Genomic DNA, 16340 nt, shown 5'->3' with positions numbered 1-16340 from the left:
AATACTGAACTGTTTAAAAATTGTTCATAAAACATTGTGGAATAGTTATTGTCAAGAGAGCCCTGTGGTGCAGAGTGATAAGCTGCAGTATTGCAGACCAAGCTCTGCTCACGACTTTAGTTCTATCCCGGCAGAAGCTGGGTTCAAGTAGCTGGCTCAAGGCTGACTCAGCCTTCCATCCTTCCAAGGTCAGTAAAATGAGAATCCAGCTTGCTTGGGGATTCTCAAGCAAGATGGCTGGGGAAGGCAATGGCAAACCACCCTGTAAAAAGTCTGCCATGAAAATGTCGTGATACACCATCACCACAGAGTCAGAAACGACTGGTGCTTGCGCAGGGGACTACCTTTACCTTTAGTAGCTCAACTCTTTCATTCCTTATTTGATTTTTGGGTTGGGTTTTTTCCCTCTTTTGTCTTTCTCTAGTTCTCTGTGGCTGGATTATGGTCATGCTCTCAAGGACAAAAACAAAATTTCCTTCAAGGCACCTCACTCAAACCTCCCCCCCCCCTATAGAATTACCAAGATTAATTCTCTTGGCAAAAAAGTCAGACTAGTCCCCCACAAAGTCCGTTGCCTATTATAGAAATTAGTACTCTAGATAGAATCCTGAACACGCATGAATCTGGCTTATACTGAATCAGACCATCAGTCCATCAAGGTCAGTATTGTCTGCTCAGACTGAAGTGGTGCTCCAGGGTCTCAGGTTGTCATTGACAAATTAAACTACAGAACACTCGCTCTCGGACCTTTTCGGCCGCAGCCCCACATCTCTGGAACCAACTCCCAGAGGAGGTGCGGGCCCTGCGGAACCTTGATCAGTTCCGCAGGGCCTGCAAGACCACCCTTTTTAAATTAGCTTATGAATAACTGAAAATCCGCCATCAGCATCAACTAGAAGAGTGTCAAGGATAGCGTTTAATATGTTTTAGTTAATTGTTTTAATTCAGGCTTTTAAGGTTAATTCAATGTTTAATTTAATGTTTCTAATGTAACTGTTTTACTGTTGGTGCACCATTGGTCACCGTATTGTTAGCCGCCCTGAGCCTGCTTCGGCGGGAAAGGGCGGGGTACAAATAAAATTTATTATTATTATTATTATTCACATCACCTACTACTGCGTGTTTTTAAATGGAGATGCTGGGGACTGAAGCTTCTGCATGACAAGCAGATACTCTGCCAGTGAGCCACAGCCCCTCTTCAGGTCATAGTCTAATGCAGATTTCAGTGTGTTTTAAATTCAGTAAGGCTTAGCTCAATGCTGGTGGGTTTGGGGGGGGGGGGGTTGCTGTTCTTGTTTTTATTAATCATGCTTTTGACTTATATAAAGAATACTCTCACCAATTTACATAATAAATAATGTCAGATTTTTGGTGTATGAGTTCTATACTATGACTAGGAGTAAGGCCCGTTGTGGGGGAAAAATACAATGGGCTCTAGAAGGAGGCTCTGGGCAAATGCCTGCCACCCTTGCTGTCTTCCCACCCACCCAAGTGAAGGCATTAACCTCTCCCCACTTCAAGGGGAGCTTATCTCTGCTAGCTAGACAGTTGTAAATCGAAGTGATCTCCAGTGGTTCCCTAGGAGGAAATGGCATTGTACCTGTCTGAGGTTCCACCCTTCCTCAAACCCCACCCCTTAAATTTCCAGGAATTCCCTAACCTGGAGTTGGCAACCTATCTCCTTCCATTTATCTATCCCTCAGACTTCAGCTTTCCATCTCCTTCCCCCTCCCTGCAGCTTCTACATAGTCTGTCTTTCTCCACAGTGGAAGGTGGGGAACCAAAGCAGCTTATATAATTCTCTTCTTCCCCCTTTGATCTGAACAACAACCCTGTGAGGCAGGTTAGGCTGGAAGTCTGTGACTGGTCTGAAATCAGTCAGCCAGCTTCCATAGCAAGGACCTGGATCCAGCAGACCCCACTCTGAAGCCCTAACTTCTATGCCTTCCTCAAAGTCCACCACAGAATTGCCAGGAATTTCCCATCAACATAGAAAGGTACCACTCAAGGCCTCTGGGCAAGTGTCTGCCACCCTTGCTGTCTTCCCACCCACCCAAGTGAAGGTGTTCACTCCCCCCCTCAAGGTGAGCTGATCTCTGGCATCTGGAGAGCAGTTGCAATTCTGAGTGATCTCCAGCCCTCACCTGGAGATTGGCAACAGTGTTCCCAGGAGGACATTGTTGGTTTGGACCTCTCTGAGGTCCCACTCATTCTCAAACCCCGCCCTCTCCAAATCCAGCCCCTTAAATCTCCAGGAATTTTCTAACCTGGAGTTGGCAACCCTATCTCTTTCCCTTTATCTGCCCCCTCTGACTTCAGCTTTCCATCACCTTTGCCCTCCCTGCAGCCTCTATATAGGAAAATAAGTCATTCTTCACAGTGTGGGGGGGAAACCAAAGCAGTTTACATCATTCTCTCCCCCCCATGTGATCTGAACAACAACAACCCTGTGAGGCAGGTTAGGCTAGAAGTCTGTGACTGGTCTGAAATCAGTCAGTTTCCACAACGAGGACCTGGGTCCGGCAGACCCCACTGAAGCCCTAACTGCTATTCCTTCCTCAGACTCCACCACAGAATCTCCAGGAATTTCTCACCAACCTGGAACTGGCAGCACTGGGCCCAATGAGTTCTGCCTCAGAGGCCTGTTGTGAGACCTTTCAGACCAACAGTCTATCTCTGACAGACTATTTAATAGGGAGGAGTCGTCAGCCATTACATCAGCTTACAGAATTCTCCTCTCCCCCCTTTGATTTGAACAGCAACAATCCCATGAGGTAGGTTAGGCTGGTTTGAAATCACCCAGTCAGCTTCTACAGCTCTCACCTGGAGATTGGCAACAGTGGTTCCCCAGGAAGAAAGGCCTCCCTCAGAGGGCTTAGGAATTTCTGACCAATGTGGGAAGGTACCACTAAAGGCCTCTGTTCGAGTGCTCCCCTCAGCCTTGTGTCTTCTCACCCACCTAAGTGAAGGCATTCACTTCCCCCCCTTCCAAGGGGAGCTGATCTCTGCCATCTGGAGAGCAGTTGTAACTCTGAGTGATCTCCAGCCCTCACCTGGAGATTGGCAACAGGAGGAAAGGCCTCTCCCTCAGAGTCCATTCTGTCATATGAGCCCACTGTAGCCTAATGGGAATAGAGAGAATGAAAAGTATTGACAGGCAGAAAGGGCCCCTCCCTTGCTGTGAATGAACATTCCTTTTTGCCTCATTTGAAGAGAAGGAACCCAACTGTTTTCTCATGAGCACAGGCCTGTAGCTGGGGGGCAGTCTGGGGGGCCAAGCACCACAAATTTTCCCCTTGTTTTACACCCTCCCACCTCCTTGCCCACTCTCAGACAGACTGTCCTGGACTTCCTACAACAGGCCCTGAGGAGAGGCCTTGCTGATCAGTAAGCTCCCTGTCAACAGAGAACTGTCTCCCTGGAAAGTCAGTGGGCTTATGCTGGAGTTATTGCCTGATGGGGCTGGCGGTGGGCGGGGAGAGCAGAATCAGCCAATGGCATGGAAGAGACAGTATGAGCCAATCCTGTGCAAGCCACGTCTAACGAATGAAAACCCTCAGAATTGCCACCATGGTTGGGTTTTTATTTATATAACTAATATCACATATTACTGTTTTTTCATTTTTTTATTGTTAGATTAACAATTTAAAACTTAATTTTATTCACAAAACTAGCCACTGAGAGAACCTTGAAAGATAGTTCTGTGGCTAATAGAAACAGTTGTCCATGCTTGTGACCAGGTGCTTAACAATGCAATCTTAGGCAGAGTTGCAACCAATGTTCCCTCTAAGCTGCAGAGTCTTGTGAACAAAAATTCTACTTTGTGAGCTACTGGTATAAAAGTTGTTAGCTACTGCATAAATTATTGTGCTCTGGGGTCATTTCCTGAGCTAAGACAAAAATGTGTGAGCTGGAGGCTAAAAAATCTGTGAGCTAGCTCACGCTAACTCAGCTTAGAGGGAACAGTGGTTGCAACCTTTTTAAATCCCAAGGTTGTAACAGGATTGCACTGTAAGACTTGCTTCTGCCACCATGGAAGTGTGCAACATCACAAAACAGTAGATTTAATAAGTTTACTTTGGGCTCGTCTACATTCTCATTTTTGTCACTTATGTGTTCACAAGCAGTGAAATATTCCAGATGTACAGCTGTGTAATATACAGTCAACCACTAGAGGAAACAACACATTTGGGGAAAGGTGAAAAAAAAAGCAATAGGGACACACAAGCAACAGAAATTAAATGTGGCAGACTAGTATGACATGGATGTGTGCAGTTCTATGTTTTGCCATTCACGTCCCACTTTTCCTTACTGAAATGCAGCCAAAGTTTATCTATACCGTGCTCTCTCAGAGATCTACAGTCCATCTCTCTGCAGTTAATTGAGAGCCTGGATACACATGAACCCTGTGCTCTGAGTTCACAACATCAGAGTCAACCTAAGATTTTTGGTGTCTGAGGCAGAAAGTCCAGATAGTTAAAACATTTATGCACATACACAATACCTTTCCCAAGGTGATAAGAATTAAAAATAAAGTAAAAGAGCAATCCAAAGCAAGTCCACTCGAACTCCTACTCAGGTCTCTTTAGAGCAGGGGTCCTCAAACTACGGCCCGCGGGCCAGATGCGGCCCGCTGAGGACGTTTATGCGGCCCGCCGGGTTATGGCAAAATCAGACCGGAAGTAACGTTCGACCTAAACTCGCGTTAGCAACGCACACTTCCGGCACTGGGCTGAGGCAGTGGAGACAGAGTGTGAGATGATACCGAGGTGAGGTGAGTTCCCAGGCCGTGGTGTGTGGTGTGGGGAAGGGAGAGAGATGAAGAAGACGGAGAACTGACGGCCCGCGGCCTTGTACAGTAATGGCAATCCGGCCCTCCAACAGTCTGAGGGACAGTGAACTGGCCCCCTATTTAAAAAGTTTGAGGACCCCTGCTTTTCCAGGAAAGTTTTCTTGGGATTGCACTATAAGTGATAATTTGCTACACTTTAAGGGCACCAAAATGAATCTTCCACCTCACCCAGCTAATAGTAGCATCTGAACATGCTCCATATGGCATTAGCATTAGAAGGACATTTCATTTATATAAGTATTTAAGATTACAGCTTCATTTCCAACAACCCAAATGACTAGCGTATTTGTTACCCAGCTGTAGTCAGGTTTTATAGAATAGTTAAAATTGAGAGAGTGGCCTGTATCCAGCCCTGCAATTAAGCAAACTTAATACTCTTAGATCATCATAGCATAGTGAGGGTCTTCAGGGGAGGGGAGATTAGTGGATTTCATTTTTATTACTTCAGTAAATTTTCAGTTTTTCTGTGAACTTATTGCCTGCTCTGAGAAAAAACTCAGTTCATGCTTATTTAAGAACAGGCTGAATAGAAAACATTCTGAGAAAGCAATGCTGTATCATATCCCAAATCAATGACTGAATTATCAAATAAATTAATTGTCATTTTTTATTCTCTGATTACATAGGTTAATTATTAATTTTTTAATCCTTGGCCGTGTCTTACTGTTTTAATTTCTGATTATAGACTCGCTCTGTTTCTGCAGCCATAAAATTTCTTTTGCAAATGTTAAGAACAGTTTATTCATCAGTGACTGAAACTTATAGTGTATCAACTCTGTCTGTTTTTTTTTTTTAGCCAGGAAAAATATATGTAGATTTCACTTAAATTATTACTGAAATAGTAATCAATTAATCACCAATAGGCTACTTAATGACTTATTCAAAATGCAGGCTCCAAAGACCTGTGCGAGAAGTGTGCACTAGTCCACTGAAAACATTACTTATTTTTCGTCAAACCATTGAATCCTGTGCCAAGTAGCTTTTGAAATTTGTGTTCCCAGTTGTGGCCCATGTGTGTTTTTGCCTCTGACGTAATAATAATAATATAATAATATTTTATTTATATCCCACCCTCCCCGCCGAAGCAGGCTCAGGGCAGCTCACAACATGTACCAATTACAAAATTACAATGTAAAACAGTATCTCAATTCAATATAATTTACCAATTAAAAGCATTATAATTAAAACCATCAAAATTAAAACTAACATTTACAGTGCTATATTCTAAGTGTTCTCCTCGGTAGTTTATGATGGCCGTATGTAGTAGACTAATATCCGCATTAAGCAAAGGCCAGTTGGAAAAGGGTAGTCTTGCAGGCCCTACAGAATTGATCAAGACTCCGCAGGGCCCACACTTCATCCAGTAGTTGGTTCCACCAGTGTGGAGCTGTGATCGAAAAGGCCCTTTCTCGTGTACTCTTCAGTTTGGCCTCCTTCGGCCCGGGGCGGCCAACGGTAGCTCTCCAGATGTTTTTTGCCTACAACTCCCATCAGCCCCAGCCAGCATGTCCAATGGCTGGGGGTGATGGGAGTTGTAGGCAAAAAACATCTGGAGAGCTACCGTTTGCCACCCCTGATGTACTGTATTATCATCCCTATCCTAACCCCTGTGCTGACTCTGGAAGGCCAACTCAGTGCTGGCACCACTAACTGTGATCCCAAGGATTTCTTGGTACATGTCAATGAAAGTTCCAGGTGGCCCTGGGCCCATACAGGTGGCGCAAAGTCCCCAGAACCCATGGCAGTGCAGCTGTGTGGCACAGCCCCCCAGAATGCAACGTGCAAAGAGTCCTATGTCACAGCTGCAATCCCCCCCTGTGTTTCAGCCATTCGGGGTGGACATATCACCATCCAGTGACTCCTGAGAAGACCATCCTTAGGAGCGGCACACATCCTGCAATAAAGCGTCAAGAGCGGCTGGATGATTCCCAGAGTAAGACATTGGGGAGCCGCCAGGATTGCCCACATTGCCCTGGTGCAAGGGCTGGCAACACCTCCACCACATGGGTGTAAGATGAGGCCATCCGGATGCAAGATGGATGATGCAGTTGAGTGGAGACACCATTCTGATTGCAACAATGAAGGCCCATTGTGGTCAGCCAGTGTTGTTTGTGTCCTGTTCAGGGCCACTGGGATCTCATTTTCATTATTGTCAGCACAGCAGCCCCCAGTAGGGATCCCTGGCTGGATGTCCAGTTGGCCAGGGCTGGTCCTGCAGCATAGCCAGATCAGGACCTGGTGGTATGTGGAAAAGGCCACTGTCCACCATGAGTGGTGGCTCTGCCTGGCCAAGAGACATCTCTCCCACCATCATCTGTCACTATGCTGGCCCTGTGGCAGGGGGTGCACCAGTCATGCTATGGGGATCAACGACAAATGTATAAGTGAGACCAGTGGGTAGTGCAGCATCCTTGCAGCTGCACCCATACCATTTTCAGGAGTGGGAGGGGAGATTGCAGATTGTAAACAGCCCCATGGGTGAGATAGGGTGGATGCCAGCCTGCTGAGACCTACCCACTTTGTTCCATACCTTCCATGGAGTGATCACAAGTCTCCACTGCTGCTGCTCTGTGGCCCACAGTTCCCAACATCACTGGACCAGCAGCAAACATGTGAGGGGAGAGCCAGGTGTATCTGGCAGCAGAGAGAGCAGATAAGAGAACATAAGAGAAGCCATGTTGGATCAGGCCAATGGCCCATCCAGTCCAACACTGTGTCACATAGTGGCAAAAAAATTTATACATACACACACACTGTGGCTAATAGCCACTGATGGACCTCTGCTCCATATTTTTATCTAACCCCCTCTTGAAGGTGGCCATGCTTGTGGCCGCCACCACCTCCTGTGGCAGTGAATTCCACATGTTAATCACCCTTTGGGTGAAGAAGTACTTCCTTTTATCCGTTTTAACCTGGCTGCTCAGCAATTTCATCGAATGCCCACGAGTTCTTGTATTGTGAGAAAGAGAGAAAAGTACTTCTTTCTCTACTTTCTCCATCCCATGCATTATCTTGCATTAGCCCTGCATTGGCCCACATGGCATCCCAAACCCCCACCCCACCGCCGCCAGCTGAGCTATCAGTTTGAAACATGGCTGGTTGGCTTCTGGGTAATGGCTCCCATGAAGGCTCCTGAGTAATGGCCTCCATGAATTCAGGGGACTAATGGGTGGTGAAAATGGCTCACCAACTGGCAAGGTTGCAGCCCAAGGATTCTAGACACTTCATCTGATCACGTGTCAGCCAGCCAGAGTGGAACCTCGAAGGACTGAGGATGGGCCACAAAATGGAGGCTCATGGTTCATTTGGGGGCATTGCAGCCATGCTCCCAGCCTATGTGTGCAGGTACACAACCCAGTTGGCACAGGATGACAACCTGCCCCTTCATGGCTGGTGCCACACAGGAGATGGTGGTGTCTAGTGTTGTGGTGTTCCCCACCACCACCATGTACCGTCTGTCCCACTTGCAGTTGTCTTTGAAGATCAGCTGCAAGCCGACAGCAAAGTGGGCAGACTCTTGGCAGTCCAGGAGACAATCAGAATTGTGTTGGACGGCATGATACACACTGATTACCCCATGGCAGGAAAGCATCAAGCATGCTGGTCGCTATAGATAGTGCCTGAGTTGTGAGTCTGTCAGAGGGTTGGCATTGAATTGTGAATGACAGGACATGGGGCATAGCGTGTTCTGTTCAGCAGCATTGGTGTGCAGCAGGTGGTCTCCCAAACCTGCCTGCTCAGGTCCTGCTTTCCCTCCTCCCAATGGTGGGATGCCTCTGTTGGGAAAGATGATGTACCACTGAGCCCATGCTTAGCCATCTTATATACGTTTGGAACTGCATCTGCAATTTTTGTCTAGGGGGTCTGTTCCAAAGGGTTCTTGATTTGCCATAGTGATAACAATCATGGTGCTTTGGGGATACAGCACCACGGATTACAGTGCAGGGGTTGACAGTCAATCCAGGTTGCACTTGTGCTCCCTGAGCCCCCAGCCAGTATGGCATTGTGCTGTGAGGCATGGTACAGGAGTGCTACCATCTTCCTTTTACTCTTCAGCTATGTCCACACTGTTGGCAATTGTTGCGATGGCCAGGGCAGCTGAAGGTGTCACAGAATAGGCACCATACATATGTTGAGGATGGAAACATCATTGCAACTGCTCAAGTGAGCCAGAGACACACACACACACCATGCTTATTTGTGTTTGGAGCATTGCTCTTGCACCCTCAATTTGAAGGAAGTGAGGTTTCCCCTTGGTGTCTGTCTACTGAAACAGGGTACCCAAAAGTGTTCTGAGCAGAGCAGTGTTATGAAAAAGCTGTGCACTTGTACTCCCTGTGGCCTCCATTCACGGGTGGGGAAGACCTGTATGGCATCTCTTATCTCCCTTGGCAGTTTGTGCTGAGTGCCTATTTTGTGGTGCTGTGCGTTTCCCACATGCCAAGTACAAAGCTGTGTGTTCATGTGCACAGCATGGGCCTGAGCAGCATGGCCCCTTTCTGCATGCTCGAAAATCTGAGCTCCATGTGTTTTGCCAGAAGTTTATACTGTGCAGAGGAGACTGTGATTGGGTGCTGGGTTTTGTGCCTGACTGCTGGGGAGAACGGTGATTGGCCACTCACTTAATTGGCATTCTTACCTATGCTGGAGTTTGGGGACAGGACAGAGGCTTCCATGAAGTCCTGGGGGCTAGACTGAGGTTTAAGTGATGCAGCATACCTCTGACATTAGGGGAGGCTCCATTGCTGGGGTGGGGGGGTGGACCTTGGGAGCTGACTAAGTCTTGCCCATCCATGGCACACTCTCAGCTCTGCCTGCATCTATCCCAGCAGAGTGACTACTGTGGCACCACTCTGACACAGCTTACCGAAGGAATGTCTGCAGGGGAGCTTTTGTATCTTCAAGATATGTGGGTATATGTGCTTCTTCACCATAAGAATGTAAGAGAAGCCGTGTTGAATCGGGCCAATGGCATGCATTCTGCTATTACTGCATTGGAACAATTTTATTTTTTGTTGATGCCTAATGAAATCCTTGCCCTGACCTGGCTAGACCAGGCTAGCCCAATCTCATCAGATCTTGAAAGCTAAGCAGGGTTGGCTCTAGCTAGTGGTTGAGTGGGAGACCACCAAGGAATACCAGGGTCATGCCGCAGAGGCAGGCAGTGGCAAGCCACGTCTGAATTGTCTTGAAAACTGTATGGGGTTACCATAAGTCAGCTGTGACTTGATGGCAGTTTCCACTACCAATGAAATCCTTAGAAGTCTGAGCGTTTTCACGCATGGAACTTACCTCTCCTTTGGACGTCTTTCATCCCATGCACATTGCCTTTAATGTGGAAGCAGTATTTGGAGTGTGACTGAGCATTCCACTAATGTACCTTTTTGCATTATGCTACATGATGTGACAAGCCTACAATGATCAAGACCTTCTTAAATGGAAATGTGAATGTTTCATTCCAGAATGTGGAATAATTTTAAAGGAAGGGACGCACTTTATTTGATTCCTATTTTTTTTTAAAAAAACACACACTCATGAAAGCAGTATGGGAATGCAAAGGTGTTTACAATTGTTTTGATTTTTTTTAAGGTATAGCAAGCCCTTTAATTATTAGTTTGTAGCAAAGTTGTCTCTGCGCAGTCAAACTATTATTACAGCTGAAGGAATCCGGGATCTGTCATGTGGTCTCAGTTCCTCCATACCAGACTCAGTTTTATGGAGAGAGGCTGATGAACAATAATTGCAGCAACCATGACTGTGACTTCAGCACTGCACCATGATTCTAGTGGGAAGAAGATTGACTAATGACAGAATTTATTTTCCTTTAGTCTGGAGACCATCTGCTGGCTCTGTGATCTGAATCAAGATTATGTTCATTATGTATCCACTGCATAAACAAAACACCATCACACTCAGGTTAACAACTGTGTAAGCAGCAGCTCCTTTTGCCCTGCTGCCTGGTAGCTGTCCTAGTGATGAAAGGAGAAAATAACGAGTTCACCAAATTCTGTAAGGTTTTGAGATGGGGGGTAAGCTAGTTTCTCATAAATGCAAATTTTAGACTAGAAGGCAACTGGCAAAGGGAAAAATCTGATAGACTAATACAATTAGTTTCATTTAGGTTATATCTCACCTTTTTCACTGGGACTGAAGCCAAATTACACAGAGTGAGACAATATAATCAACTCGGTGAGACATTCCATAAGCAATGAAATAGGATTTGGGTTGTAGCACCAGCCAGAAATCTAAAAAAGCAGAACTGAAGCAAAGCATAAGTGTTAACGTGACTCATTAAAGGATGCAGAATTACATAATGGTACCCAATTTACAGCAAGAATACACAGCAGAATAGACTCCAGTCCCTAATAAATTCTTCAAGTAACTTTGTGAATAAATTCTGCATATTGCTACTGTATTGGCTGTATTGATTAATTCAATGTTTGCATAGTTTGTGGAAAGCCCAGAGAGTAGGAGCCTTTTGCCCCTTTTGAGGCAGACTGTTCCACAAAGCAGGGACCACATTGGAGATTGTACATGTACTGACAGTTGTTGGTTTTGCCTATTTGCTGGAGGCATGTGCAATATTACATTTAGAGGGCCTTCAAGTTGTGAGTAAAAAGATAATTGTTATCAAGTGCCAGCTTGCTGTGTTCAAATAGCAGTATCCCAGAGTAGCTGCGCTATAATGTGCGTTTGTCATGTACATTTCTCTTGACTTCTAGTGGAAACTTTTCCTGTTGTGAATTCCACTCTTCGTGTCGTGAATTCTAACTTACTGTGAATTCCAACTGTGCAATTGTAATTATTTCTCCCTGTGTTCCCGATTTTCATTGTACTATACTCTTGATTTAAATCCTTTGTCATTAATAATTCCCATACTCTTAGTAGAGTTAAGAATTGTTATGGTTGTTGTAAATTTCATAGGGCTGGTTCGTGCTTTCATGTTTACCATCATGACTGCAACTTCAAGTAAAGACAACATGAGTGAATGTGCCATTACAGATCTAATGCTGCAGACAGCAATTCCATATCTCTCAGCATGGCCTCAAGACAAAATACTTTTTAGTCTACGTGTTTAGATACCCTGTGGTGCAGAGCGCTAAAGCTGCAGTACTGCATTCAGAGCCCTCTGCTCACGATTCCAGTGGAAGCTGGTTCAGGTAGCCGGCTTGAGGTTGACTCAGACTTCCATCCTTCTGAGGTCGGTAAAATGAGTCCCCAGCTTGCTGGGGGGGGGGGGAGTGTAATGACCGGGGAAAGCAATGGCAAAGCACCCCATAAAAAGGTCTGCCGTGAAAACGTCGTGAAAGCAGCGTCACCCCAGAGTCGGAAATGACTGGTGCTTGCACAGGGGACCTTTCCTTTTCCTTAGATAACAGTCTTCAACTTCCAGAAATTCAGAGGTTGCAGACGTGTGTATGAATCAGCACATCATCTCCTGGAGAGATGGCAGGATCAGTCCCCTGCAGTGATTTTAAAAGTGAAAAAAAGGACTTTAAAATAGTGTCCTTATCCCCATGATGGAACCAGGGACATAGTATCATGTAATTTGGCCCTAAGGTTCTGCCCATTCAAAACTTGGTGACTGGGGATTGCTGTGTCACTCAAAGCGCAGGACACCTGCCTGTCCTCTCAAAGTGACCATGTCATTCCCATAACTAAGCCTGAAACCACCACTCATTCACTCACCTTGTTCAAGAATAGTATATTTGAGACCAAATAGTTGTTGTTCATTTATCCTGTGTCCAGAGAAGAACAGTTTGGTGTAGTGGTTAAGAGTGGTGGACTCTATTCTGGAGAACCAGGTTTGAGTCCCCACTCCCCACATGCAGCTGCAAGTGCGACCTTGGGTCAGTCACAGTTGTCTTAGAGCTGTTTTCTCAACAGCAGTTCTTGAAAGAGCTCTCTCAGCCCCACCTTCCTCACAGGGTGTCTATTGTGGGGAGTTGTCTCCCCCTGGCTCTTCCTTTTACAGTCAGAGATTAGGTTGCTGTTTGTAGAGACTGTTTTAATGTGTATAAAAATGTTGACTGCTTAGTTATGTCAGTGTTCGCATCTTGGTTATTCATTGGGGCAGGGCTCACACAAACGTCTCTTTTGGGGGTCACAGCACACCAGGTCCTCCATAGCTTCATTTGCAAGTCAAATCTTAAGAAGCTGTTTAAACCTTCAAAATTCTTTCATTTTGAGCTCTTCCTGGTCCATACTTAAGCCCCTCCTGGTCCATGCTGAAGTGTGTGGAGGTTCCACTGGGGCTCAAGTGCACCCAGAAGGGGCCAATGGGAGAGCTGAAGGGAAAACACCCATTTTTCACAGCCCAGCAGATGGCACTAAACTAAGCTCGCAGAGAGGCCGTTGGTTCATGCCTGCTGTCAGGCAACAATGGCCTCACGGATGATGAATGTATTTGTTTTTATTGAAAGATTGCAATATTATTTAATTAAATAAAATATTATTAAATAAAAAAACCCAACTGCCTTCTGAAGATCAAAAGTGAGGGAGCCAGATACCGTTTCCTACGGAAGTTGTTCCACAGTCGTGGGGCTGCCACTGAAAAGACCTTCTCTCGAGCCCACCAGACAAGCTTTGATTGTCTCGTCGGACAGTCAGGAGGGCCTTTCTCTGTGGTCTTAATTCCCAGGCATGAAGGTATGGGAGAAGGCAGCCCTTCAGATACCCCAATCCCAAGACACGTAGGGCTTTAAAGGACAAAAAGAACACCTTGAATTGGTCTTGGGAGCAGATTAGTAGCCAGTGTAATTGCAGTAGCTTCAGGGTCACCTGCTCCTTGTAGCTAGCCCCAACCAGCGTTCTGCACTAGCTGCACCCTTCCTCAAGGGTGGTGGTGCCCACAGTCCTCTGTGATGTCCACAGTCTTTCCACATCCACACTGTGGCTGTGCCTGCTCTTTCCACTCTTCCCCCCTTCCCTCCTCCTTTCTCTGCAAGTTGCAGACTGCAACAAGGGGGGGGACACTTACAGGTATTTGCTTAGCAGATTGGCATCTTTATTTCTTTCCCACCAGGGTCTGTTGGCAAGCAGGTCGGAGGGCTCTGGCTTAGCAGGGGAGGCCTGGATGGTGATTTCAAGGGCCAGGAGGGCCCCCCTGGGACCAAGCCGATCGCTGCCATTTGCCACCGCTTCTCCTCCTGCCTGGCCATTTGGGGAGAGGCCCACTGGCTGCCTGTGGGCTCCCAGCCAGGCTCTTCCTGGCACCTCCCTGAAGGGTGCCAGGCCATGCTGCTGAGGGGAGATGGGCACCCACAGACTTCCCTCACCTCCAACCCCTCCCCCTGGCTCAAACACATACACCCATGTGTGAGCTGCCTCCTCAACAGTGCCGGCTGCATCAGGCCCCTGAAGGAGGCACCAGGCTGCACTGCCAGGGAAGGAGAAGGGGGCGGGGGTGGAGAAGCAGCAGTTCTGCGCCCCTGGACTACTGGTGCTCTGGGCAATCACCTAATTTGCCTAAAAGGTGGTCCAGCCCTGTGGGAACCTAAAGTGGCTTAACAGCGTTCTCCTCTATTTCATCCCCACAACAATTCTGTGAGATAGGATAGTCTGAGAAAGCTTCCATGGCAGAGTGTGGATTCAATCCTTGGTCTCCCATATCCTCATCTGACACTGCACAGTTTCTACATTTATACTCCTCAGACTCACACATTTGATGGCATCTCCATTCTTTCTTGACAAACAGTCACCAGGCTCCCCAGAACAGGATGAGAGCCATGAAATCCCAACGTAACACGGTAGCAGAGAAAGCACCATGAGATTCTGTCTTCCATATGGCAGCTGTCTCCTGTTTTCCTGGGCTTTTAACTATTCTTTCCCAGATCTTGTTTATGATGCTTGAAGCAGTGTGGCATTTATAAACCATCCATCATTTGCTAACTGATTTGGGTAAGTGATCCACACTTTTTTTTTTTTTTTTAGTTTTATAACTTCTTGTGGCAGAATGTGCGAGGTCTGGCCTGCAGGTCCTGTTTCCACCCTGCCCTGCTCTCCCAGGGGTTCCCAACTCCCTAGAGAGGCTTTTCTTCCTCTCTAGAGTAATATGCCACCACCACTTGCTTTTTTTTGCGGAATTGCCCACTGGGAGGGACGGGACTTCCAGCCCCTCTTCTCAGTTCTGAGGCCTTGGCCTCTGTGTTTCTCGCTGCCCAACACCTGGCTGTCGCAGAGACAGCCTTGGGCACCCTTGGAGGAATAGCTGCTTGCCAGTCCCCCTAGAGCCCCTTTTAAAATAGCATGTCTGAAACAGTGGACCCACTCCCTGGCTGATTCTGCACTCACCTTTCTCCTGGGCAGGCTTCCATTTCTGAGCAGAGCAAGCTGGAGATTTTGCACCAGTTGCTCCGTGCCGCCATTTTGTGCGGGGCAAACCCGCGATTTGCCTTGCCACAGTGTAAACCTGTTTTTTCAGGTTTACACTGCAGCAGGGCAAATCACAGGTTTGCCCCACACAAAATGGCGGCGCGGAGCAACTGGTGCGAAATAGCCAGCTTGCTCCACCCAAAAACGGAAGCCTGCCCCAGAGAAAGGTGAGTGCGGAATCAGCCCCAGTATCAACAGTTTAAAACATTTCTTAAAAAGAAAATGTTTACAAGCATACTTTTAGCATTGCACCAGATATGAGTAAGGAAAAGAAAAGAAAATGGGGGGAAATAAATCCTCTGTCCGTCTCACTATATATGATGGTAGAATATAGGACAGGGTTTAGCTAAGTTAGTTCTATATAGACTTATCATTACCTTGAAGCTCATTCCCAAAGCACATGGTCAATATGGCTGCTTCCGGAGTTAAGAGTCCTTTGTCCTCTAATCATCTGAGCACCCCAAAGAAAGAGAGCTGTTTCCTGTTGCACTGAGATTTTATCATCTCTGTCTCCCCTCCCACTTGACCCCAGTCAAGGTGGCTTTTCCAGTTGTCTCCGGGAATCTACTTTCCTCAGCCTCTCTAGACTTTGACATCTCCAAACTTCTGTTCCCTGCTTGGAGAAGGAGGGGGAAACATCACCATCCATTAGCATGGCTTAGAAAGCCGTTGATGGACTTCATCCTTCCCAGTGGGAAAAAGAAAAACTTTTCAGACACCAAGCTGAGGTTTGCTGTTTGCCAGTCTCCAAGGAGAAAATGCATTTTATCACACTTCCCATAGATAGCAAATATTCTCAGCTTCCTCAAAGTCCTGGCTTCCCTCATAAAACAATATATAGATTCATGCACAATTTATATGTCCATGGCAGGGTCTTGCTTTGTGTCTTGGAGCCATTTGGTTGTGCTGCTTTTATAGGTGGGACACCCCATGTAGTTTGCTAGTAGTCTCCCCTTCCTCTTACAACCATCCTTTTCTAGGCATCCCAGGAGTTTTCCTTGAGATAGTCCATGAACATAATCAGAATTGTCTTCCACAAAAGTCAGACTCTCAGAAATAAGACTGGTTTTCATCTCAGTTCCTTGATTCTTTCTTACCTCTTCAGCCTGCTACT

At 46.5% G+C, this 16340-nt stretch overlaps 1 protein-coding gene across 6 annotated transcripts in view; it reads left to right on the top strand.

Annotated features, from left to right (window-relative positions):
• SHISAL1 (shisa like 1) overlaps positions 1-16340 on the top strand; it is a 401371-nt gene that overhangs the window by 78044 nt on the left and 306987 nt on the right. For 3 of the 6 annotated variants that reach the window (XR_009556179.1, XM_060253696.1, XM_060253695.1), the window contains one exon: positions 6679-6785. The exons of 2 other annotated variants lie outside the window; for them this stretch is intronic. Coding sequence is in view for 3 of the 4 variants with exons in the window: in XM_060253696.1 (XP_060109679.1) it covers positions 6679-6785 (107 nt within the window). In the remaining variant the exon portion in view is untranslated. Of the gene's footprint in view, positions 1-6678; positions 6900-16340 lie in introns of all 6 variants that reach the window. One more of the 6 variants, XM_060253697.1, reaches the window with a different exon arrangement.

The sequence above is a fragment of the Heteronotia binoei genome, chromosome 14, assembly GCF_032191835.1.
Source record: "Heteronotia binoei isolate CCM8104 ecotype False Entrance Well chromosome 14, APGP_CSIRO_Hbin_v1, whole genome shotgun sequence".
Taxonomy (NCBI): Eukaryota; Metazoa; Chordata; class Lepidosauria; order Squamata; family Gekkonidae; genus Heteronotia; species Heteronotia binoei.
The sequence above is the reverse complement of the archived record's forward strand: the minus strand, read 5'-3'. Positions and strand labels throughout refer to the sequence as shown.